Here is a 27872-nt window from a genome sequence, read left to right as displayed (position 1 = left end):
GTTGGTAAAAGAATTTATTATGTGGCTTGGGAGGTCTTTGCATTCTAACAGAAAAGCATGTTTCCACACCTCATTTAACCTAACAAAGTATCTATTTGTGACTTTACTGCATGGCTGCAGCACTATACTATGAACATCTGACTTTCACATGTACTTCGGTGCAATTACAGTAGACACCTCTTTTTCCAGGAAATAAAAATATTCTCATTCTAAACTCAAAAGGGAACAAAGACATTAAAAATGAACAATTTAAAGTTTCTGCACCACTTCATAAAAGACTGCAATAAAAATCAAAACAGTATGCTGCTTCACATACAAAGAAGAGACATCTGCCACAGTCCAGTCAAACCTTTGTAGGAATGATTTAGCATCTGGGTTTATGTTTACTGCACTTTCACATATGACAGGTGGAACTGTACCACGATGAAGAATACTCTCATTTGCACAAGAGGTTCAAATATTGGACTCCAGCACAGGAAATGTCTCTTGGGGCTTAGTAATATACAAACGGGTAGAAAAAAAATTGCCTTAAGAAAAATTTCACAATTGTTTGACCAAACATCTGAAACTTTTTATCACAGCTTTCATATATTAAAAAAAAAAAGTCTCCTCCAGAGATGAAGCTCCTTTATGAAACAACCTAGTCGCTATCATCTGACCCATGTTCTGAGCCTCGATCCGAGGCCTCGTTGTTGGATCCCTCTGGCTCGGATTCATTGCCAGAGCCTTGCCCGGAACCCTCGTTGTCAGACCCTCGCTCCGACTCGCGCTCCGACTCGGCACTGGGAGAGGCGGCGCGGGAGTCGTCGTTCTCTGAGGCCGCCGAGGGGCTTCTCCCAGACTGTGCGGACTCGTTGTCGGACTGTTCAGAACCCGAAGGCCTTCTCTTTCTGGATGGCTGGTCGCTGTCAGAATCCTCATCTGACTGCTGTCTGCGGGGCCTGCGGGGACTGCCCGCCTCACTGCCAGACTTGTTGGGGTTCTCATCAGAGTCGCTCTCGGATGAGGCGCGTCTCTTTGGCCGTTCATCCTCATCAGAGTCGCTGTTGCTGTTGCTGTTGCTGTTCCTGGGGTGTCTGCAGGAGAACAATGCAGGTTAGACACTGAAGCCTCTGGCCATCTCAGCTCGGCTCAGGCTCAGCTTAGGCTCTGATGATTGGAGTTTTTGTAAGGATGATTCTCACTGGCTCACGGCAGGCACTTTTTGTGAGAATTTTCCCAATTTCATACACAAAGGAAAAGGAAGGGATTTGTTAATCTTATAAATAAATTAATAGCCACTAAGGTAAAACCAGGATCTCAAATGGCTGTCAAGATTCTGAAGTCCCAAGGACTCCCTGTCCTATGTACCATCTGAACTAACAGACACCTAAAGAAGAGTGAAGTCACTATTTGCTTCTGTCCTGGGATTTCTATCCTAGATCCCCTGAACCATGATGAGACTTTATTCAAGACAGGAAGCTGGACTAAGCAGGTCCTGCAGTTTATCTACCTTTGCTCCCAAGCTTCACCTCTCCCCCCATGGTCAGCTGATACATGAAAAGGAAAAGGAACTGGGAGTCTTGGCTTGGCTTCCTGGAATCACACAGACAGCTGCTGGAGAGAAAGAAGGCGCACTTCACCAGCATTGTCAGTCCTATAAAGTTCAGTCTAGGAAGGTCAAACATACTATTCTCTTCAGAAACTAAGACATCCTACAGAGTAAAGAAAGGCTCTTTGCACCTAAATCTGAAAAAAGAAACCAGACACACATTATATAACCCAGGTCACTCTGAGAAAACATGAAGAATGACTGAAAAGGGGATAGTGTACACTCATTCTGTATATTAATGTCCACAGGTCCTGGGGCTGGGGCTGGAGCCTAGTGGCAGAGCACTTTCCTAGCATGTGTGAGGCACTGGGTTCAATCCTCAAAATAAACACATAAAATAAAGGCATGCTGTCCATCTACAACTATGGAAAAAAAAATCCTCTATGATCTATTTCACTTCAATCCATTTGACTAAATACACAAACACATTTGATGATGGTCAGGATAAAGTTTAACTGACTCAAGTGCCTCAAATACACTTAGCCTTGATCTCAGGCATAGGCCTAGCAGCAGCTCAGACTCACATTGGACAGACCTTTCTACCTTCACATTTTAACAGACTCATTCTTCAAAAACTACACATTTCATTCCACTGATCATGCATGTAGCAGACCAGGATGACACTGTGGGATAAAGGGCCAAGCAGTGCGTTAGGGAAAGCAATCCAAATTTGTTCAGCCAGTGTCTTCAGAGCAGCACTTCAAATTCTTACAGATGGATTTCTACACATTTCTACCCTATGAGGCTAGTCCCTCAGCAGTACCCTTATTCCCTTCAACATGTTAACTTCTCATTTTTGCCCCACCTCTAAGTCTCAACATCCTTTCTGTTATAAAAAATATTTCTTAACAACTTCCATCATCAACTCCAGATTAGATATGGTCCCTAGAGCAATAAATTCATCAGGTGGGCTGTGAGCTGAAGTCCTGTCTAAGCACCATAGGGTAAGCCCTCCAAGGACCAGAGTTGAATCACCACTGCCCTGAGCAAGGGAGGAAACAAATAACCATGAAGCTCCCCATCTGCACACGGCCAGGACCAGGCTGCTACTACAGTCAGTCAGTCAGTGGCAATTAAAATTAAATTAAAAATTAAAGTTCATTTAGGAGGATGTTACCTAGGAAATACCAGCTAATATCCAGGAAGAAATAAGATTTCAAAGATTTCTTCTATGAGGGAGAAACACGTAAAAGGATAAAATGACAGGGTTGGAATAAGAGGTCAGCTAAGGTTTCTTCATGTTGTAAGATTCTAAGAAGCTGGAAAGAAAAGACATTTTGGCACAATAACCACTCCTAGGTTAGTTATCTGTTTCCCCCAATTTTTCAAAAGTCTCTTTTCCCTCATATTAAAAAAAGAAAAAGAAAAGTATATTTTCCCTAATCCAGACAGGGTATTTAACAACCACTTTTGGTTTTACCACATAGGTAGGAGACTTTACAAGGAAAATATTCTTACCCCTCATCAGCAATTTTTAGCTTATCCTCATCTGAAGAATCATCGCTTGATGATATTATGGCTTTAGATTTTATTTTCCCCTTCATTGAAGGAGGCAGACGTTCTGGCTTGGGCTAAAGAAAGAATGTCAAACATAATAAATTAGTCAAGACTTTTTTACATTAATTAGGACATCTTATTAAATTGGGTTTGCATAATGATATAATCACAAAGCTACCAATAAACTTAAAAAAAAATCTGTACTTGAAGAAGCTGCAAGGAGAGAATAATTCCAATGTGCTGAGATTTTCTGTTTTATCAGGGGTGGGAATTAAAAAGAAAAAAAAAAGGAAAAAAGAGGATTATGAACTTACAGTCTTCTTCTTCTCTGCTCTTGGTGGCCGGCGCTTCTTTGGTCTGGGCCCATTTTCTGTTTCATCATCATCTGAGCCCTCTTCTCCCTTCGGAGGTCTTAAACAGTGAACACCAAGAGCTTGTCAAGAGGCACTCATGCCTGTGAGGTCTACGACTACTTGATTATCAAGTATTACCCCCTGCATGGGTGCTGACCTCAGTCATACTGCACACTTAAAGGCAGAGGCGACAATTTACTCTTGGTGCACCTGTCTCAGTCTGCAAAATCATATTTATGCAATGTTTGGGACTTAGTCACTGCTGAGCTCCCCCCTCATCAATCTACATTTGAATCCTGTCCTTGGTAGAGTGATTGAGAATGGGAGAAAACATCCAGGCTCCAGAGCTCCACATCTTTCCCCTCCTTTTCCCTCCCAACTACTAACTCCAGACCTGCTACTAATGTCCTTATCATAGCTCCAATTATCCAGGTCGGTGTCTCAATGAATTCACCAGGTTCTTGCCCATTTGTAATCAGCTAAGGGCCAGGAAGGGCAGGTCTAGGTAATATACTGAGTGGAGGTTCCCAGATAGGAAAGTGCCATGAGAAAGGAACGGTACTGCTCAGAAAGCACCCTTGATCTTACAGCAAATGACACTGGGTGGTTTAAAGGGCACTTTCATACATGTTGACATTTTGTGCACTGAGCAAGACATTGGGTGGTTTAAAGGGCACTTTGATACACATTCACATTTTGAGCGCTGAGCAAAACCATGAGGTGGTCATCACTGCTACTGTTTTACAGAGAGAAACCTGAGATTCAGTTGACTTGCCAAGATTGACACGAATGGGTGTAAATATAATCCACATCTTCTCCTTCTACATCACATACATTTTCCAATAAGTATTCTAATTTTAAAGTCACAAAACAAGTGATGACTAATTTGTAGCTCTCAGAAAGATGGAATGGAAATTAAGCACTAGGGGGATTCTGAAATGGGGTCTGTTTTAGGATTAAAATTGAGAGTGGGGGCACAAAAGTTTCACTGTTAGGGAAGATTAAGTGGTTCATAAATTCTCCACATACTCAGAAGATGAAGGGTCTTTTTCCACTTTTATAAGGCTATTTAAAACACTAATAATGATAGTACCTTCTCCTCTTTTTCTTTTTTCTCTCACCACCCTCTTCCTCTTCTCCTTCTTGTTCACTACCACTGCCCTTTCTTCTCTTCTTCTTTTTGGATATAGGTAGGTCATCATCAGTATCATCATTGACAAATTCATCAAACTCTCCTCCTTTCTTGGAACGCTAAAATCCAAACAAGAAGACAATCAGTTTTTTTCAGGCTGGTGTAGTGGGGCTACAGATTAGGAAGAGGCCATACAATATTGTTTAAAGTCATTTGGCAAATGAAAGATCTCTTACTAAGCTACATGAAAGAGGCTTGGCTAGGCCCTTGTTTGAAAGACTCCTAATGGAAGAATGTTTCAACTGTTAAAAAGTTGCAAAAATCATCAACTCAAGAGGTTACTACAAGGTAAAAGGCATTTAGCTAACCGTGGAATGCATTTCTTTCTTTTTTTTTTTTTAAACAGAAATGAATCTTTTATAACTTTTTTTAAAATATTTATTTCTTAGTTTTTGGTGGACACAGTGTCTTTATTTTATTTTTACGTGGTGCTGAGGATCCAACCCAGCACTCTGTGCATGCCAGGCGAGCACGCTACCGCTTGAGCCACATCCACAGCCCAGTGGAATGCATTTCTAAATACGAATATTCAACTTAAGATGAAATTAGGTCCTTGATATATGCACTGTAAGTTAAAAATGCATTCAATACACCTAACCCACTGAACATCACTGCTTAGCAACATAGCATGCTGTCACCTTGATTGTTTACCCTTATCATCACTTGACTGACTGGGAGCTGTTTCACTACTGCTGCCCTGCATCTCGATAGAGTATTGCACTGTGTATCCCTACCCAGGAAAAAGATTAAAATTCAAAATTCAAAGTATGGTCTCTATTGAATGCTATCATTTTTACATCATTGTGAATTCAAAAATTGTGAGGTGAATGGTTGTTAAGTTAGAAACCAACGTGGCTGAATGGTAGAGCATTAGCCTAGCCTGTGTGAGGCCCTGGGTTCAACCCTTTAGCACCACCAAAAAAAAAGGGGGGGGGGGACAAGTCTATACTAAATGCCATTTAGATAATTCTGTACTGGAAGACTCTTAATGATGGAGAAAGTTAAAGCTAAGAACCAAGTAGAGAGTAAATTAACCAATTGTCTTCATTTCTAAAAGCCAAAAGACAGAGACTGATGTCATTAGTAATGGCAGGAATACTGTCTTACCCGTCCACCACCTCCACCTCTTTTCTTCTCTTTTGTTGCTTCAGTCTCACCAGTAAACATAAGAATATTTTTGGTCTTCTCCACATACTGGGCCCGCTGTTCTAAAAGCTTTTTTTGCTCTTCCTTTTCTCTGAGACGTTTTTCTTCCTATGAGGAAAAAAAAAATTAGGGAGAAAAAAAAAAAACCCAAAATGTTCTTAAGATGAAAAAGCTCATGCATGATTATAGTCCTAAACAGAGGACTTTTTTTTTCTTTAAACAAAGCACATATATTCACACAATGTTTTAATACTAGCATAAATGAACAATAGATACCTGTTCTTTAAGAAGTTTCTGCCTTAGTAGCTCCTTTTCTTGCTCTTGCTTGGCCCGCAACTCCCGTTCCTCTTCATCCTGTTTGCGTGCCCGGGCCACGTGGTACTGGGCCTGGCTCAGTAAATCAGAGCACTGCCTACAACGTTCAGATTTAGAGAAACATGAACACACTATAGATTATTTAAAAATTTGAGTATTTGTTTTCCTTACATGCATTTTAAAAATTTGAAGCAGAAAGATTGGCTGATACCTATATGAAGTTGCAAAGCTAAAAAGATTTCCAACATTAACTTCACATATGACTCAAAAGATAGGAATCATATCTTGATTCTAGTGACAGAGCTAACACTAGTGAAATAGCATTTTTTCTCCAGAACCCAAGTACTTGTTCTAAATCAATTTTGCTAAATTTCCTGAAAGGAAAAAGCGAAAAAGCCTTAGCACAGATTTGGGCATCCCCAAGAAGAGTGCAAAAAGACTGACTTTTGGGAGGATGGGAACCCTGTTCACTACTGTGACAATCTCTCAGTCCACACCAATATCACTAAAATGGGTGACCGCTCGATGCCTTCCATATACAGTAACATTACCTGGCTTCTGTAGCAGCGAGGGCCAAATCGAATCTCATTTTATCTCCCACTTTACTTAAGTAACTGAAGTATCTAAATGAAGTGAGAAAATAATTTGCTTTAAAAAAAGATTCTAATGAAACAAGACCCTCTATATTTCTATAAAAACAGTCTGAGAAAAGGTTTATGTATTTCCCAACTTATATGAATTATTTAATGCATAAAAGCCTATTATTTCAATAGGAAAATATACACATTTCTCATTTTTTAAAAAAGCTCATCAATATGCCATTCAGTATGTTTAATAAAACATAAATTTATCCAAAAAAATCAAAGATATATTTAATATTTTCAGAAAATCCAGAATTACCCCCAAAACCATGCAATGAATGTTTGATACACTCTACATTTACTAAATATGTCATATGGAGATAAGAGTACTTAGGCCATGAAAGCACCTATACTTTATCAGATACCAAAACAAAAAAAGAATGTATACACAATTGGGATAAAACCTGAAGGAATGTCAATTTTTAATTTCATCACTAACTGAATTATTAAATAATAAAAGGTTAAACAAAGTTTTAAATGAGATGATAAATCTATTAAGCAATATTTAAGAGGTAAGATTTTAATTCAATCTTAACAAAAATCAACATCATCCTAAAAAGACATACTATTGTAAAAAATAAAAAACAACATAAGTACAGTCTAAAATTTCGCATTTAAAATGCTAGATCACATTATTGTCAGATTAATGAGCAATCTAGGGCAAGTGTGCAAAGCTAGCCCCCAGCTACATGATATGGCAGGATAAGGGCTACAGTTTGGTGCCCCCTGGTGGTAAGTATCTGCTTTGGTTTAAATATTGGCAGAATGATTCTAATGGAGTTATTTACTTATTTATTTTTGGTACTGGGGATTGAACTCAGGGGCACTCAACCACTGAGCCACTTCCCAAGCCCTATTTTTAAATTTTATTTAGAGATGGGGTCTCACTGAGTTGCTCAGCACTGTTGCTGAGGCTAGCTTTGAACTCGTGATCCTCCTGCCTCAGCCTTCCGAGCAGCTAGGATTACAGGCTTATGTCACTGTGCCCAGCTTTGGAGTTATTATTACTTTTTTGTGGTGCTGGGGATTGAACCCAGGGCCTTATGCATGCCAGGCAAGCACTCTACCAACTGAGGTATACCCCAGCCCTGGAGTTATTTTTTGAAGAAAGTGATTTTCAGCATTTTTTTGAGACAAATAGTTTTTTTTGTGTGTATATGTGGTACCAGCAATAGAACCCAGGGCCTCACACAGTGTTCTACCACTGAGTCACATCCCCAGCTTTTGTTTATTTTTATTTTGATACAGATTCTCAAGAAATTGACAAGGATGACTCAAAATTGCAATCCTCCTACCTGGGTCTCTGAGTAGCTGCAATTATAGGTATGTGCCATTGAACCTTGTAGGACAAACAGTTTTAAAGTGACAAATCATTTCAAAAATGGGTTCTATAAAATATTTTACCTATGTGCAAGCTCCAGTTCTTTCACAGCATTGAGTACTTCCTTCAGATTACTTTTTTCATCTTTCAGGACAGAGGTAGCTAATCTTTGCAACACCAACGCCACATTAAACATAAGAACTGTATCACTGGGTGCTACATGTCTAGCCTGTAAACAAAAAGAAAGCAGATTATCTCATATGATCTAATGACATGAAGAGTTTTAATCAAATAAGTATGCTAGTACATTTACACACACAAACACACACACAAAATGCAATACAGCATAGGAATGGACAAGAGTAATAGTGAATTCTCCCTATTACCTTCAGTAGAGTCTGTTTGCATTCCTGTAACTTGCCACATTTGAAGAGGGCCCGGGCCAAATAGAGCACAACTTCAGTATTTTGATGTTTATAAAACTTTCTAAGGCAGTTTTCATACTTAAAAAAGAAAGAAAGAAAAGAAAAAGTTAATTAAAAATACAACAGATTAAGTGATATTTTCATTTTGTAGCAAAATTTTAAACCATTTTAAAGCTCCATAAAAATGTATTCTTCTCTGGTTAATTTTAGAGAATACTTTGAGAAATCATTTTTTTTTTTTTTTTTACATTCATCAGGAAACATTTTCACAACATAAAAATCTGATCACAGAAAAATAAATCTATTAACTTTCTTCTTTCCCTCCTCCCTTTCGCTTCTTCTCTCCCTCTCCCTTCCTTTTCTCTTCTTTTTTTCCCCCCCAATGTTAGGGACAGAATTCAGGGCCTCACATATGCTAAGGAAGCACTCTACCACTAAACCACATCCCTAGCCCTAGAAACTCTTTTTCATATGTTTAGCAATACTACCTACAATTTATTTATTGGCCACTTAATAGAAGTTATATACCTGGATCCTTTCAGTTATAGTCTCTAGCGCCTTTCTTTAGATTTGTGGAACCTACCAGAAAGGAGCATAAAGAGTCTTACAGTTCTGTTTGTTAATTTGTTGGTAAAACCAATACAACAATACCAGTGTTCATTGTGACATGAACATGGCTCTTTTTGACCATGGAATACATCTTGTCAAAGGTAAATGACAAGATGATTTCAAGGAAAATGGTTAGTTCCTCCCCAACTCTCCCTAGTGATTTATTTGTGTTTATAAAGGGAAATATTATCATTTTGAGATAGGAAGTCTTAAAAAAACCTCTGAGATTACCATATTACCAATTACCATATTACTAATCTGGGTTCTGTTACTCTGTAGTAGTGTCTAGAAAAATTGTATCTAGAAAAAAAGGTAAACCACTTCCCAAAGCCTATACTTATACTAGTTTATTCTGCCTTTTGTAAGAAGCTTGTTCTTTCTGATCATATATTATGAGCATAAGAGTCTTTTTACTTTTTAATGTTATAGATGCTGAGTACAACTTTTATTTCAAGTTCAAGCATCAACAAATATGATATGCATAAAAAATTCTATAGGCATGACATTCTATTCCCATAATTTTTTCTTTTTCAAAAGAAGTCATCTAAGATGAGTATAGTGCCTATAATCCCAGCTACTCAGGAGGCTTAATTGGGAGGATCACTTGCCCGAGCCCAGAAACTTAAAATTATCTTGGGCAACACAGAGACCCCCATCTCAAAATACATGTATAAGTAAATGAATAAATAAAGTAGGTCATTTAACCTTTTTGAAACTCAGTTCAGTTCAACAACTGAACAAATATTAAATCTATTTTTCCTGGATACGTAAAGAGTATGCTAGGAATGTTAGTGCCAAATACTGGATCCTTACAAAATTCTATGTGGTTAAGGTAGAATTATCTCCCTTTCATAGATAGGAAAACCAGGTCAAAGAAAATGTTCTTTGCCCAAGGCATGTAATTAGTGGCGGAACCAGGACTCACATCTATCAGGACATCAAAGTTTGTCCTTATCATTATATAATTATAAACCTCTGAACAAAGTATCAGAAGAGAATTCATGCAGCTCCACAAGAGGGCCAGAATGGTTAAGGAATTCTGTTTATCAATGAATGTGACATGAAGATATATTGAAGGATAAGACATTACCATCTGAACAGCACTGATATACTGCTTTTGCTCCACATAGATGTGTGCTAAGTTCAACCACACATCACTGATATCTGCTGTTGCTTCTCTTACTTGGGCAAATACATCACGAGCTTCACGGAAATATCCTTTGTGGGCCAAAACAGCTCCTAAAGTTATACAAAGACTCACATTCAAAAATTTTCTAACCATAGCCAGAAAAACAACTAAAAGCGCAATTTTATTTATTTATTTATTTATATATATTTTTGGTACTGTGGATTGAATCAGGGGTACTCAACCACTGAGCCACATCCCCAGCCCCCTTTTTTGTATTTTTTATTTAGAGACAGGGTCTCACCGAGTTGCTTAGTGCTTTGCCATCGCTGAGGCTGGCTAAAAGCACAATTTTAAAACAACTACATAGTTAGAGAGAAAACCCTGATTTACAAACATGCCTCCAAACGCATTCACTTCACAAATCATTATGGATACCCAAGTCTTTTAATTACCTATGCCATTAGCAGCATACAGATTCTTTGCATCATTTCTGAGAACTTGTTTATAGATGGCCAGAGCACGATCTTGATGACGCTTTTCCTGTAAGAAGAAATAAGCGTTATTAAAAAAATTTAACCAAAATGCAGAATCTCAGTTTTGCTTAAAAAGATAAAACAGATTACCTTTTCTCGGTCTCGGGTGGGCTGATGCAAAGTTTGGAGCCACACATTGCCAAGGGCTAGCATAGAGTAAGTGTCACTCTGTGTGGAGGGCTGTTTTAATATCCTCTCAAATTTCTTCTGGCCTGGACCCCATTCTTGTTTTGCCAAATGAAGATTACCAATCAAAGACCAAGCATCTGGATGATCCTGAAACACACATGTATAAAGAAACAAAATTGGTAACTTAATGAGCAAAATCAACCATCTTTCCATGATAGCTAACAAATGATGTGTTATAACTTTCAAATAGAGTTGAGACTCGTTAGTGAGTTGCAAAATTAGCTTAATGTATAGTTATCAGTATATAAAGTGTAACAGAAAGGAATACAGTAAAAATATCACTATATTGCCCATTGGTGAAGGCAAATGATGATTTGCAAAACTTTCAGTTGTTGGTATACACATACGTTACATGTGTACTAGACAGTAATGTGAAATCTATTTCTGATTGGCTACAACCAAAATTAAATTAAATTAAATTGAACCAAAAAAATTAAAATTTTTTAATAACGCTTGTTTCTTCTTACAGCAAAAGTATCATCAAGATAGTGCTCTGGCCATCTACAAACAAGTTCTCAGAAATAATGCAAAGAATATGTATGCTGCTAATGGCATAGATAATTAATTTAGATGACCTCTAAAGTTCCATTTAAACTGCTAAGATACTATAAACTTTTCTCATAAGGTGTAACTAAATCCTTATATGTGAAGAAAGTAGAGAGGATAAAAGACACCTGAGCTATGTCATATGTTGATATACAGGTGAAAGGATAGAATGGGGAAATAGAAGGAACAAGGGATATAGAAGAGATCTATATAAATAACGTAGTCCCCCTTATTACATGATTAATCATGCAACCTACTATACTATTCAATATCTTATATAAATAAGTGGAAAGAAAAAAAAAACACCAAAAAAAAAAAAATAAGCAAAACAAAACAAAAAAAAACCCAGAAGGATGCCAAGGTTATTAGAAATACAAGTCATTAAAAGGAAAAACTGAGCTAGGCATAGTAGCACATGCTTGTAATTCCAGCTATTTGGGAGGCTGAAACAGGAGGATTGCAAGTTTGAAGTCAGCCTGGGTGATTTAGTAAGATTCTGTCTCAAAAGCAAAAAATAAGAAGGGCTGAGAAAGTAGCTCGGTGATTGAATGCTTGCCTAGCATGTACAAGGTCCTAAGTTCAATCCCTAGTACAGAGAAGAAAGAGAGGAGAGAGAGAAAGGAAGGGAGGAGGGACGGAGGGAAAGACAGAAATAAAGAAAAGCGGGGTATAAAGTGAATATAATTATTTCTCAAGAGTCAATATTACTAACCTGATTAATCTGAAGAGCTTCCTTAAACCAATCTGAAGCCTCATAAAAGTTTCCTTTATCTCTGGCCATGGCTCCTAGACGCAAATAGCCTGAAAAAATACATTCGAAAGTTTTTATGTTCAAAATATTAGCCATAAATGATCATAACTTTAAAGTCATACTTTTGAGAAAATTGTGTTTATTAATACATCCATATAAGGAACAGAAAGTCTCATAATGAAGAAACATCAAACATCAACCTAATGAGTTATAATTTTGGAATCAAGTCTCATGCTTGAAATCTAAGATTCATCTCTTCCAGTTCATTCCAAAAGCTAGCTCCCTGCTGCAAGTCCTTATCTCAAGCCAAGTTATTTTAAAAGTTCTGTTTCTGATTTCTCTTCAATGTATACTACTACCAGTTACTTTTTCTTAAAAAGCTACTTGTCATATGAAAAGTAGTGAATAGCTACTAGAGACCATCAGTTAGAAGGCCTGAGTTCTGACCTTGGTTCTTCCACTTAAAAATATAGTTCCATACAAATTTAAGTGTTTTCTCTGGAAAATTTCTCCTCAAAAAACCAATAATGTGCCAGGTGCAGTGGTGGCACATGCCTGTGATCCCAGTAGCTCAGGAGGCTCAGGCAGAAAGATTGTAAGTTCAAAGCCAGCCTCAGCAATTTAGTAAGGCCCTAAGCAATTCAGTGAGACCCTGTCTCTAATAAAATATAAAAGAAGGCTAGGGATGTGGCTCAGTGGTTAAGCGCCCCTGGGCTCAATCCCTAGTATCAAAAAACAAAACAAAATAAAACAAAAAAACAATAATGGCTATTACCTATCAAATCAATTTAAAGTCAATCTGTTATTCAACTAAAATATTATTTATTCTTGAGCTGGGGATACAGCTTAGTTGGTAGAGTGCTTGCCTCGCATGCACAAGGTCCTAGGCTGGATGCCCAGCACCACATACACATACATACTTACATATAAAAAGAAAAGAAGGGCTGGGTTATGGCTCAGCAGTAGCACACTTGCTTGGCATGCGTGAGGCACTGGGTTAGATTCTCAGCACCACGTATAAATTAAAATAAATAAATAAATAAAGGTTTATCAACAACTTAAAAAAAAAAATTTGTTTCATGGACCGGAGTTGTGGCTCAGTGGTATAGTGCTTGTCCCGCATGTGTGAGGCCCTGAGTTTAATCCTGAGCACCACATATAAATAAATAAAAGATCCATTGACGCCTAAAAAAAAAAAAATTTTTTTAAATCTTATTTATTCTAAATCACTTTTGCATCCATGATGCCAAGATAGATGCAAAAAAAAAAAAAAAAAAAAAAAAAAAAAGCTTCTGATCTGACTAGAATCAAAACATGTTTTAGGTACTTTTAAATAAAGTACAGAAGTCCCCATTATCCTTGAAGGATTCATTCCAAGTCTCCCAATAAATGCTAGAATCTGTAGATAGTAATGAACACTATAATTACTGTTTTTTTCTGATATATATATATAGAGAGAGAATTTATCTGATAAAGTTTAACTTATAAATTAAGATAGTAAGCCAGGCGCAGTGGTGCATGCCTTAATCCCAGCAGCACAGGAGGCCGAGACAGGAGGATTACAAGTTCAAAGCCAGCCTCAGCAATGGCAAGGCACTTAGCAACTCGGTGAGACCCTGTGTCTAAATAAAATATAAAAATAGGGCTGGGAATGTGGCTCAGTGGTTAAGTGCCTCTGAGTCAATCCCCAGTACCAAAAAAAAAAAAAAAAAAAAAAAAAAATTTAGTAAAAGATAAATAATAGAACAATTACAACAATATACTGTAATGAAAGTTATATGAATATGATCTTTCTCTAAAAATCTCTTATTGTATTATATAGATCTTAGTAAACTCAGCATACAATTTATTCATTTTTCTTCCTTATTAACAACTGATATGGCTACTAAGTTACTAACAGATGGGTAATATATACAGCATTGATACACTGGACAAAGGGATGATTCATATCCTGGGCTAGATGGAGTAGGATAGGACAAGATTTCATCACACTACTTAGAATGGTGTACAATTTAGAACTTATAAACTGTTTAATTCTGGAATTTTCTGTTTAACATTTTGGGACAACAGTTGAACTGTGGGCAAATAAAACTGAGGAGAGTGAAACTATGGATAAGGAGGGACTACTATATGTTATTGTAAATTATTTTTTAATTATAAACTTTGAATATTTTACAATGTCTAAGTTAAACTTAAAGTAGGACATTTGAGTAATAATTGTTTCAAGGAAAACCACTTCTTTTACTCTTATAAACACTGTAAAAATGTTGATATGAAATCAAAGGATAGTTACAAAAGTAAATCCACTATCAAAATATGCCAAGGAGTTACTAAAAGCTTAACAAAGGTAGAAGACCCACTGAACATAGCCTAATCATTGAATATAGTTCAAGTAAATTTTGTTGTTTCTTTTGTTTTCTAGGATAAATGTAAGTGAAGCTGTACTTTTTTTTTAAGGCCACAGATCTGCCCTGAACAAAAGGGGACATCAGAACCTTCAAAATATACGATTGTTTCTAAGACTTTTTTCCCCAATTAAGTTTTTGCTGCTATTGTGGGAATTTTATTACGTAAGCAAATTTAAAATTCTTACAGTCAACATAATTAGGATGCTCTCGTAAGATGTTTTTATATAGTTTTTCTGCTTCATGGAATTCACACATTGCCTCATACAGCCTGGCTAAATTGTATGATGTGGTAACAGAAATGGCATTATAATAATGTTCATCATGCTCAGCTTCTGCCTTTGCACGATCCAATGATGCCAAAAAATATTTCTGTGAGGAAGAAAAATTACATTGTTAAAAGATTTGATACATCTATAAAATATGCATTCAACTTGATCAAGTATAAAAGAAGGGAAGATTTCAATTTTCCTACCTTTGCCTCCCCTAGATTTCCAAGTCTAAAATGGAGGGCACCAACGTTATTTAGAATCTCAGGGGGAACATCAGCCTGCACTTTCTCTTGAAGGATTCGTGTTGCTGTTCCATAGGCTGAAAGGGCACCCTGTATTTTTGCAGTGGACAAAATACGGTATGTGTGCAAATCAAAAAGAAATAGTACACCATGTTTACAAAAAACACATATAGAAGATGAAAAGCATGACTACAATACCTGTATATCAGTCTGTTCCAAGATTTGTGCCAATTCAATCCAAGCTTCAACATCATCGGGATATTGTTCTGTGACCTTCTTCAAATGGCCCTGGGATAAAGAGAGTATCATATTAGTGCTGTAAAAGTAATAAATAGTGGCTAACTTAGCTAACTTAAGTCAACTGCTTTTTTATCTAAAGCAGAACAAGCTCATTTAACAAAACTGCTTCTACTGTAGCTCTACTAGCAAAAACAATAAATGAGCCAGGAATAGTAGTGCACACCTATAATTCCAGTGGTTCAGGAGACTGAGGCAGGAGGACTGAAAGTTCAAAGCCAGCCTCATCAACTTAGCAAAGCCCTAAGCAAGACCCTTTCTCTAAGTAAAATATAAAAAAGGGCTGGGGATGTGACTCAGTGATTAAGTGCCCCTGGGTTCAATCCCCGGTACCAAACCAAACAAAACAAAACAAGCAATAAGGACTTTGTCAAGGTTTTTAAAAATTTACCTTGGCAATATCTCGTTTTTCTTGATCTTCTGAGGCAGCATAGAGAGAACCAAGAATTTTCATAGTTTCATAATTATTAGGATAAGCTTTCAAAACTTTCTCAAAACATTGAGATGCATTTTCTTTGTCACCTCGATAAATATACATTTGTCCCAAGCCAAAAAATGGCAGCACAAAAGAGGATGAGGCAAACTGTGTGGCTTGATAGTAGTACTGAAAAGCTTGGTCATAATCTTCCTAAAAACAAACAAATAAGACCACAAAAAAAGGTTAAAAAAAGGTTAAAAAGAGCTGAAAAACTATAAATGCAAGAACTAGATATTTAGAGATGTTATAAAATTATATTACCTGAACGTGGAATGATCTGGCCAGCTGATAGCAACTTTCTGCTTGCATAGCCTCCACTTCTGTATTATGGAATGCATGAAGAGCCAGGTGCTGGACTTTACTATAATCCTGAATAACAGAGATTAAGTTGGATTAGCTGCTCTATAAATCATAACACTTCATTTATCTATATAACACATTTCCATCTTCTCCCTAAATAGTTGTCTGTTAGTACTATAACCATTATAGCCTAAACCTTAATCGTAATTCATATGAAAGTACAGTGTACTTCTATAGGCAGTGTAAAAACTACGATTAGTAGCCATGTACACTTAGACTATTAATTATGCCTCAGTTTGCTCATCCACAAAATGGGGAGATTACTTATTTCAGAGAATTATTGTGAAGATTACAGAACACTTGGAATGCATTTTTTTAAAGTGCTTAGGATTTAGTAAGCAATGCTTAAATGCATATTGATAACAACATAGTAGCTCTTACCAATAAGATTTGATACATTTTTGTGAGCTTTTATCTAAATTGCTATTTAACTGGTTTAAAGTTCTTAGTATAATTTAGTACCTGGTTTCAATACGGTAGGTTAAATTTTCATGTTCACTTTATAAAAACGACATGTCAACAAAATCTTGGTTATATATTTTAATATACCTAAAATATCATTGCTTCTACAGAATTAGTGACAACTTTAAAATGTATCACAGTAAACTTGCAAACATAAAAATGTCAATGACTCCTTGTTACCCACATAAGTACATCCAAATTCTACTACACAAATGCCTCACTCTCTGGATCCAATGCATTGCTGGTCAAAAAGTCTACCACATGCTATGCTCTCACTGAACTAAACTGCCAAGACTATTTTTAAGAAGTCTATCTTTCCCTTTTCAACTGCTTAATGCTCACCTCCTAAAAACCTAGTTTGAGAGCTTTTCTGTTGTGGTGAAAACCCTTCATAATCACTTGATCACTTCCTCATTTTTCTACCATTAGTGGGCAGAGACCTTTATCTTTACATTTACATTTGCTTACTCAACTGTGTTTTCTATGAAACTTAACTCCTTGAATGCAGAAACCATGTCTCACTCATCTCCACATTCATATCACAGTGTCACACACAGTATAAATGTCAATAAATATTAAGTAAATGAATGAATAAACAAATATATCCAAGCCCAAGTAACTAATATAAACTAATTTGGAAAAAACTCTTTTGACATTTTCAATTTTTTTTTTTCCAAATTAAAAAAAAAATAAGAAATCAACTACATTCAGGAAAACAAAAATCAGGATTTAAAAATAAATGATTCCTCCTACCTTTTTGAAGAAAAAATGATTTGCCAAGTGGTTTAATACCATAGGGTTGCTAGGATCAATAGTATAGGCTCTGGAAAGAAGCTGGACACCATTTTTGATGGAATCAGCCTAAAAGAAAACATTGCAATAGAGTGGAGTGGAAACATTACTTAATTAGCACTTATTCAAAATTTTCTTTATACCCTCAAAAAAATAAGGTTGTATAATCCTAAATTCAGACACCAAGATACAACTCTTATTATAGTTAGTCTTTACCAAGAATGACAAATTTTAATCAATGAGTCAAATTGTTAGAATTTAGTTTTCTTAACAAAATTTAAATTATAAGTTACATCTATAATCCCAGCTATTTGGGAGGTTAAGGCAGGAAAACTATAAGCTTAAGGCAGGCCTGGGCAACTTAGCAAAACCCTGTCTCAAAAATAAAAAATAAAAAATAAAAAAGCTGGGGATGTAGCTTAGTTTTAGAGCAATTTAGTCCCCAGTACTGAAAAAAATCAAACAAACCAACTAACTGTAATTATAAAAGCACCCTCACTATAATGAATTCCCTATTCTCTGACACTAGATTTATATAATAAATATATTTGCTATTATTGTTTTAAATAGTTCATACTGATCTCCAAGGGCAAATATTAGAAAATATTCCCCAAATCTATTTTTCAACACCTTTAATGAACTTTTTATTTATTGAGCTATATACTTTATATGCTATGTTGAGCAAATTGTGCCATTTTGCCATTGCAACAAGAAAGATCAGCTTCTTGTGAATTTTAAATATCTATGTTGCATTTGCAATGAAATCCCCTTTTTAATCCTCAATATTCTGCCACCCAGGGGGTTGCCATTTTTTCCTCTTTTTATTCTCTTGTTCAGTTCTTGAGATTTATCTACTTTTTAGTTCCTGCCTCAGCTGTCTTTTTGGTGTGACAGCCATATCTATGGATAACACAACAATGATTTTGCTTCTCTTTCCCTACTAAAAAAATGGAAATTTTATAGCCTGTGTGATTTTAGGAAGGAAAGCTCCCTTCCCCTCCTCCACAATCCCATTATTGATTTTCATCAGTCAAGAGAATCTATTCCCCATTTCTGGAGACTGGTTTAAAGCAGAGGTTCTCAACTAGGAACAATGTCATTTTGGTTCTCTCAAGTGGGGAGATGCTACAACAGTGCTGATGCTGAGAAACACTGGTGACCTTATTTTGGACAGTAATAAATAAAAAACATGATGGGGGAACTTCTCAATATAAGATAGAGATTCTCTAAGAAATACTTTTATCCTTTCCATTTTCTCCTCCAATGTAATAACAAGATGCCTGGAAAGGTGGCAGCCATCTTATGAGGTGACTGACATGATGAAGAAGGGCCACACACATTGTGGCTCAGTAGTAGAGCACTTGCCTAGCATGTGAGAGGCAATAGGTTCAGTGTGCATATAAATAAATTAAAAAAAAAATGCTTAAACATTTCTACTTATGAGTTGCAAAATTCCCCAAATTAGCCTCTGTATAACTACACTACAAAATTGCTTGGCCTACCACACTAAGGAAAGGTGGCCACACACTAAGGAAACGTGGATAAAAAGATATTTTAAAAACTTTGGGTTTGATGACACTGAAGTGCCATATCTGAGAGCTTAGACATTTGGTTTAAAACCCTTATGTTTTCAAGTTGCTGAACTGTTTCTGTTGTTGTTGTTGTTACTTGCAACTGAAAGCATTCCAAACTGATACACAGGTCTACAATCCTTATCTGAAATTCAAAAACAATTTTTTAAAAAAATACCCAGGTTTTTGTAATCGTGGAGCAAATTCATTTGATGGGAACCCTTTACCTGAATTGTGAGGCTATCGTATTAGTATGAAAAGTAACCATTTTGCCACAGAAATATGTGTGCTTTGGGGACAGTGCCCTAATAACTTAAGAATTATATATTATGCAGTATAAGTACCATATTAACCTTTCTATAATCAAAAGTCTTGATTTCTAAGGCATATCTGCCCTGGGAACTTTAAAATACAAGACTAGGTTAGACAAATGAGTCAAAAATATCTCCCCTACATACCTCTTTATTGTTGAGTTCTAGAACAGCCAGGCCAACCAACGCTCCCACACATTTGGAATTTAGTTCTAAGGCTCTACTGAATGCTAGACGGGCTTTCTCTAGTTTGTTAAGTTTCACAAAGCAATGGCCCATTCCTAAACGAACTTCAGCTAAAAATAAAATAAAATCAAGTCATTCAATTTGTCAAATTAAGCATTTTTAGAGTTCAATTACAAGAATGCTTAAACATTTTCTATTTATGAGTAGCAAAATTCCCCAAATTAGCCTCAGTATAGCTACACTACAAAATTGCTTGGCCTACCACAAATTGATTTCACTAGAGGTTAGATTGTAACACTCTCTAACTCTCTCACCTCTTTCTATCATTGAACAGAACATCTATAATAATATTGGTATTATTCTTTCTCCTAACACCCCTGCTATATTTTACCTTCATCAACATGCCTCACTCAATTTCAAATTCTTGAAGAGCAATATTTAAAAAGAGAAAAATTTCATTAAGACTTCAAATACTGTGTCCAATTCCACGTACATATCATCATTCCCTTCAGATCTATGCTTATATGTGCTACCTCATTTCAAGACCATTCAGAACACAAACAATTCCTACCTAAGGCCAACCTCTATGATAGTCACTGGATTCTTTCTCATCTATTTGAGGCCACTGCTTCACCAACCCTTCCCTATTTTTCCTGCATAAATATATTTTCCTTCTCTACTGGATCATCCTTATTCACATACAAGCATCCCCCGCCCCCTTTTTTTTTTACAGTGCTGAGGATTGAAACAGGGCTTTGCATAGGCTAGGCAAGCACTCCACCAACTAAGCTATATTTCCATCCCTATAAACATCCTTTGTTGAATTAATTTCCTTTTCCAGTTATCAATTTATTTCTGTTCTTCCCTTGGAAGCAAAATTCCCTGAAACACACACAACTGCTGTCTCTAATTCCTTTCCTTCCATTTTTCTCTTGAACTCACTCCAGTGAGGTTCTTGCTCCCATCATTCCAGAAAAAAACTGCTTTTATCAAGGTCATTAATGATTTAAATGCTCTTTAATCCAAAGATCATTTCTCTGCCCCTATTTTATTTGGCCTAATAATATACCTATTCTTTCTGAAAATGTTTTATACTGGCTTCAAGGACACTGCACTTACCTTGTTTTCCTCCTATACATCTAGCTTCTCCTTCTCGGGTTCCTTTGCTGATTCTTTCTCATTTTCCTCACCTCTAAATATCAGAGTGCTCTAGAGCTCCACCCAGGACCTCTTTTCTGTCTCCATTCACTCCCCTGGTAATTTCATGTAGTCTCATAGCTTATATACCATCTATATGTTGATGAATTTAAAATTCATTACTTCAGCCCAGACCTTTTTCCTGAACTCGAGGGTCTGATCTCTTCCCTTGTTGCCTCTTCAAACTCACTTCAAACTTTTCATGTCTAAAACTAGCTCCCCTTGAACTATTTTTCCAAATGTAGTAAAATGTAACTACATTCTTCCTACTGCTTCAAGAGTTACCTTTGCTTCTTACTCTTATCTTCACACATCACATCTACTCTATCAGCTCTCCCTTCAAATTACACCTAGAATCTGACTACTTGTACCATTGCCACTATTAGCACCCAGAGGAACCACAATCACACATGACCTGGATGACTGTGATAACCTTCTCCCTAGTCATCCTACTTCTGTCATCGCCTACTCACCCACATCCCACTGTAGACTCAACTCAGAAGCTCAAATGACTCTTTTTAACTCTAAGTTAGATTATGCTTTTCTTCTGCTCAAAGTTCTCCAATGGCTTTTTATCTCTGTTACATTAAAAACTGATAATAATCCAGGATGCCCTACATGATTAGTACTAGGTTGTATCTTTGATCCCATTTCTTACTATCCTCTCCCCCTATCCTGCAGATATTACTGTTTCTCAATCTTCCTTCAGTACCTTTGTAACTCCTATGTTCCTCTGGGAATGATCCTCTCCCATATATCTGCATAGCTCTTAAGTTTTCTTAGGTTTTTACACAAATGTTACTATCTATGATGAATTTCCCTGGTCACCTTTTTTACCAACTCCCAATGCTTCTCATAGGCCTTTTTTGCTTTATTCTTCTTTTCAGCCTTTGGCAATATCTTACACAGTATACATTTTCCTCATTTCTTCCCCACTGGAAGTAAATTACATAGGGGTAGGGACTTTGGTCTCTGGTTCATTGCTACATTTCCAGGGTTGAGAACAGTGCTAACATGTGTTGGTACTCAGTAAACACCTGCTAAATGAATAACATTTTGCAAAGTGTCATGGTTTGGATGTGAGGTGTCCCCCAAAAGCTCATGTGGGAGACAATGCAAGGTTCAGAGGAGAAATGACTGAACTGTAAGAGTCTTAACCCAATCAGCAAATTAATCCCCTGATAGGGATTTAACTGAGGGGTAACTGAAGTGGTAGGGTTTGGCTGGAGGAGGTGGGAATCGGGGCATGGTTTTGGGGTATATATTTGTATCCAGTCAGTAGAGTTTCTCTCAGCTTCTTGATCATCATGTGAGCTGCTTCCCTTCACCACACTCTTCTGCCATGATGTCCTGTCTCACCTTGAGTCCCAAAGAATGGAATCTGCTGTCTATGGACTGAGATCTTTAAAACTGTGAGCCCCCAGATAAACCTTTCCTCCTCTACAATTCTGCTGGTTGGGTCATTTAGTCACAGTGGCAAAAAAAAAAAAGGCTGACTAGGGCTGGGGTTGTGGCTCAGTGGCGGAGCATTTGCCTCATACAGGTGAGGCACTGGGTTTGATCCTCAGCACCACATAAAAATCAATAAATGAAATAAAATATTGTGTTCATGTATAACTAAAAAAAAATTTAAAAAAAAGGCTGACTAAAACAGAAATAAAAGTTGTATAGGGCAAAAGATTATAATATGATCCATTATCCAGCTATTAAATCAAAGATAACACTAAGAAAAAATAATCTTTCAGGAGGCTGAGGCTCTAAGGAACTTAGCAAGACCCAGTCTCAAAATAAAAAAATGAAAAGGATTGGGATGTGGCTCAGTGGTTAAGTACCCCTGGGTTAAACCACTGGTTGCCCCCCACCGCCCAAAAGAGAAAAAATATCTTGACTGTGTCATTTTAATACTCCAATAGTACCTTTTCACAACTGACTTCATAAGAAACTACCAAATTATCAGTATTTCAAGTTGGGCTATATACAGATTAGACCTAAAATAAAGTTTTTCTTTTACCTGGGCATCCTGGATTAGTACGTAATGCCTTCTTATAGTAAGCAAGAGCTCCTCTGTAATCCTTTTTGTTGAATGAAATGCAAGCTTTACCTATAATGATTTCAAAAAAAATAAACATGCACCACCTGATTAATACAAATTTACTACACTTTATACTAACTACTTAAATTTAATACATCTTTCAGTAAGAAATACTTAAAAATAATGAATATGATTTCACATTAAAAACTTGTTTTCGATTTGGGTATATTAATTTATGTCAAAGACAGGATATTCTGTCTTTACATTAAATGTTATAACGGAATAATTGCAACAACTTGAATCGTCTAAGTATAGATTGTTTATTGACTTTCTGGAAGCAAATAAATTACTTTTAACTGGTATATATTTTATTTTTGCAATTTTAACAATAATCTATTGTAGATCATTTTATTTATAAAAAGAATAAAGCTCTTCTACTTTGCTGTCCAGCTCAGTTATTAAGGTGCTATTACAAAGAGATACACTCTAGACATATGCTGAAAAAAACAGATTCCTAAGATGGTTGCAAAGATCACTCACCAAGAAGGGCTGGGATGTTATTTGGAGATTGGTTGAGTACAAAATGAAATTGTGCATCAGCTTGATCCATTTTGTCACCTTCAAGTAGACAGAAGCAGGCTCTTCCCAACAAATGGTTCTATAAAATAATGTATCACCTTAGACTTTACTAAGGGCAAACAATAATTTACCATAAATGTACAAATAAAAATGAAAACCACATAGGAAGGAAGTAGAGTATAATACAAATTCCTCTCTCAACTGTAATGTTCAAGCTACCAATAAACAGTTCTTCATTACAAAATGAGAAATTATCCCAAAATGTAAAACCTCTGTGCCAATAACAATGACAAAGAACTATATTCAAGATTCCTTAAAATATGGTTGAATTTCACCTGGAAATGTTAGAATTATTGATTCAACATAGGAGGACGTTTTACATACTAAATTTGTCTATATTACTTCAACAGTAAGTATAAGGATTGAAGGAATTCCAATTTTAATGAGGAATCCTTCTTTTTTTTTTTTTTTATTATATCAACATGGTTATTTTAAGAAACATTCTTTCAAAAACATCTGCTGCCTATCACACACATTTTGCTTTCATATGGTAGTTTTATCCTTTCAGAAATTTCAAGAAATTTGATTTGCTTTACCTGATCATACATAATAATTTTATCAGCCATTGTATACAGCAAGGTTGCCTGTGTAATAAGATCCTTCTTATTATCCTTGTTCTTTTCTTTTCGAGCCTGTTGTACATAATAGGCTGCTAGTGTATCCAAGCAAGTCATCTGGTCTTTTTCATGGTCTCTATAGTCCAAATTACCATCTATACGTGCTGCTTCCAACAACTTTACAAACTCTTCTGTTTTTCCTTGCTTGTAGTATTCCAGCTATAAGGTTAAGGATCAAATTAGAGCATACATTAAAGCATACATTCATATTAAAAAAAAAAAACTACACAAATATTTATAGCAGCTTTATTTGTAACAGCAAAATACTTGAAACAATCCAAATGTTGACTAATAAGTGAATGAATAAACAAACTGTAGTATAGCTGTACAACAAACACTATTCTGCCTCTAAAAGAAGTAAACAATATGGATACATCTCAAACCAATTATGCTGAGAAGAAAGCCAGAACAACAACAAAAAAGTACATATTGTGTGATTACATTTTCATATATTCTAGAAAATGCACACTAAATCTTAGCAAAATAAAAGAGATAAGGTTTGCCTGTCACTAGGGGGTTGGAGTACTATTAACTTAAATGAATTTTGCCTTTATCTTTATACATACTAATTTACCAGCAGAGTAGCATATCACTTAAGAAACTAGCCTTATTGTTCAATAAATGATAATTTATTTCCATACAGATGATATGATTTACTTATCATGTACCCAAATTGGCTACTGCTACATCTGAAAACAGAAAACACATATTTTCCCAGTCAACAAATAAAAACTATTTGCTACATGAACACTGACCGCCAAAGCAATCCATATGTGCAGTTGTGTGTGTTCCTGTTTCAGAATACTGATAACTTCATCTCCCTCCGGTAACTGATCGAAGTCAAGTTCAATGACCTAAAACACAAAATGTAGGTTTTATCTCTTATTTTTATTTTTTAAATTTCTATTTTTCTTTTCAGTTTTTCCTGACTATATATCAACACACATATACAGAGGATACTCATTTTCAACAAGGTTCAGCCAACACACAGATTTTATAAACACAGATTAATTGTACAAATTAATGGGTTTCAGTGACAATTTCATACATGCACATATCGTGCATTGATAATGTTCACCCTCCCTTCTACTCTTTCTTAACCTCCCTTATTTCCCCTTTCCTCCTGCTCCCCCTTCCCAATTCCATAAAAGTCCCTCTTCTACTTTCAAGTCTTTTTTTTTTTTTAAAATTTAGTTTCCACATTTGAGAGAAAACATATGTCTGTGTTTAGACAATATGTGTTAATATTTAGGGAGCACAGGACAAACAAACTACTAACACGTTAAAGTCTAGAGAAACAAAGAACACTGGCAATTGTCCCCAAATACTAGAACTATAAAATGCTACAAATGCTTTGTTTATTCAAAAGTAACAAAACAAAACCCTATTTCATCTATAAATCCAAGTAAAGTGCTGATAAGCACCCTGAAGAAAGATGCCATAGGTCTGACACCTTGGAGAAACATGACTCTAGAGGCCATGCAAAGTTGAATGCCACTGTACACATAAATCATGGAAGCAGCATTTGTGTGTCACAATCATTACTGAATGTGGGAACAAAAATAATAATAGAAAAATGTTCTGGAACTAGATGGAGGTAATAGTTTCACAACTTTGGGAATATATACAAAAGAAAACTGGATTTTATATCTTGATATTATACCTCAAACCAACCAACCAAAATAAGTACATGCAATATCCAAGAAGATTGAACATCAAAGCTGAGATTTATTCAGACAAACCAAAGGCCACCCATGAATGAGGAAATGTAAGGGAAAGGGGGTTGATTCCATCAGCACGCTGTAGTGGCTAAGTTTACTTCGCACATAGTGTACCACGTCATACTCGAGTTTCTAATGCACAAGAGGCAACCTGCTATATATTCCTAGGAGTTCGAGTAGCAGGTGGATCACGGTGACATCAGCGCCCACCTCTGTAATCTGTGAGGTGCTTCAGTTTATTGGGCACTCTCACGCCCCTGCGCCGGTGAATCGGGAAAAAAATAAGACTACTGTCAAATAAAAACAGGTTGGAGAGGAACTTTCAAGAACTCCTCCTCCAGTAACCTGCCGGGATGCAGCGCAGGGGCGGGGGAAGGTGATCAGGGCTTTGGCTGGGGATTTCGATCGAGGCTCCTGCGGGAGAAGGGTGTGCCCTCTTCGGAAACGAAGTCTAGCGAAGTCGGTGGGGGTCACAGTCCAAGTTCACGACCCCCACCCATTCCACATTGGACACCTACCTCGTCAGTGTCCCGGAGGGGAATCTCGATGGAGCCCCGCGACATGATGAGATCCAAAGGCGAGCGGGAATAGCGCTCGCAGCTCCGCAGCCGGCAGTCCTTGCTTCTGGCTCGTCCAGGAGGTAGCGACCGCCCAGGAGCTGGTCGTGACTGCCGCCCCGCGGCGTTGTCGGAGCTCGGGCCTCTGCTTCCCGTCAGCCACTAAAACAACGAACAGCGGACGGCGACCGGTCACTTCCGGAGGCCCCGCCCCCTGCCCCGGAAGCACTGCCCTCGGGGGCGTGTCCGACGCGAGCTCCGCCTATGGTTCCGGTGTTTCCCTCTTCGGAATTATAGCTCCGAGGATGTTGGCGTGTCCGCAGCAGCCGGCCCAAGAGCCTGCTGGACCTTCAGGGCTCTGCGGCTTTGGAATCTGAGCCTGGCGCTGGCGCGGGTCCCAGCCAAAGCCCGGAAGGCGTAGCCGCTCCGCCCAGCGGTGGGCGGGGACTCTGGCTGACGTGTCCTCTGGAGGCGGGGCCTGGCCAGCCTTGTTTTTTTCTCTAGATTGTTGAGCACGATTCCATTCAGTCGTTCATCTCACCCAATCATTAGTTCATCGTCCGACAGCTGCTGCGTGCGAGTCATACCGCCGATATCGTGGTGACCAGTTTAAATAGGTTGCAATGAATTCTGTAATCACGGGATAATACATGTAACCCTTTTTAATAGTTTTTTGAAGTATAGAGGATTTATTTGATTTGTGATTTTAATAAAATTGTGGAAGAATCTGATTAAATTTGTAATCAATATTTTGATTAAAGGATAGCATTTGATTAAATTCGTTTATAATCAGTGTTTTTACTAAATCGGAGAAGAATCTCATTGAGAGTATCAGTTTTACTTCCCAACTTTTTCTCAGACGCATGCCCTTCTCTTCACCATCTCTGTCTAGCCTAAACCACTATCATTACTCATCTGGATTACTACAGTCGCATTCTTTTGTACCCAATACTTTATCTTTTCTGGTCCTGAGCTCCAATCGAGCTTCAACCTTGTTACACACTAGGATTTAAAAATATATATCTGATTTTTTTTTCCCAGTTTAAAACTCTTTAAGTGGAAACTTTGTTAAATTTATGTTTTGATTTATTGGTTGTGTAACTATTTTAATGTGTATGGGTAATGTTGTCCAAATACAAATACAATGCTAATAATGTGCAATTTAAAATTTTCTAGTGGCCACATTACAAGAGTAAAAAGCAGATGAAAAGAATTTTAATAGTATATTTTATTTAACCCAATGTATCAAAGATATTATCATTTCAAATGATAAGCACTATAAAATTTGAGATAATTTATATTTTTTCCAGTATATGCATAATACTGGTTTACTTCACCTTTAGAAAACACCCTTGCTGCTTATTTTAAAAAAGGACATGTTTTTCTTTTCCTCTTCTCCTTCTTCCTCTCCCTTTCACTAACCTTTTCCCATCCTGGACCAAGTTATCTTTCTTTGAGTGCACACCCACCATAGGAAAGAGATGTCACCAGAAAA

General features: G+C 36.8%; 1 protein-coding gene across 1 annotated transcript; it reads right to left on the bottom strand.

The window, feature by feature from the left end:
* Ctr9 (CTR9 component of Paf1/RNA polymerase II complex) lies at window positions 1–26563 on the bottom strand. The gene is made up of 25 exons (XM_076846892.2): window positions 26339–26563; window positions 24855–24953; window positions 24019–24258; window positions 23384–23501; window positions 22823–22912; window positions 19576–19724; window positions 17508–17615; window positions 16194–16301; window positions 15846–16082; window positions 15356–15445; window positions 15119–15247; window positions 14832–15015; window positions 12200–12288; window positions 10843–11028; window positions 10672–10759; window positions 10181–10329; window positions 8443–8559; window positions 8140–8285; window positions 6646–6717; window positions 6056–6191; window positions 5741–5887; window positions 4535–4692; window positions 3403–3499; window positions 3050–3162; window positions 1–1076 (listed from the first exon to the last, which is right to left on the bottom strand). The coding sequence occupies exons 1-25, from the start codon at window positions 26381–26383 to the stop codon at window positions 641–643; spliced, it is 3531 nt and encodes a 1176-aa protein (XP_076703007.1). The 5' UTR covers window positions 26384–26563; the 3' UTR covers window positions 1–640.
* Between the last annotated feature and the right edge of the window lie 1309 nt (window positions 26564–27872).

Source organism: Callospermophilus lateralis, chromosome 2 (genome assembly GCF_048772815.1).
Source record: "Callospermophilus lateralis isolate mCalLat2 chromosome 2, mCalLat2.hap1, whole genome shotgun sequence".
Taxonomy (NCBI): Eukaryota; Metazoa; Chordata; class Mammalia; order Rodentia; family Sciuridae; genus Callospermophilus; species Callospermophilus lateralis.
Note: the sequence above shows the minus strand (reverse complement) of the source record. Positions and strands in the feature narration are given on the sequence as shown.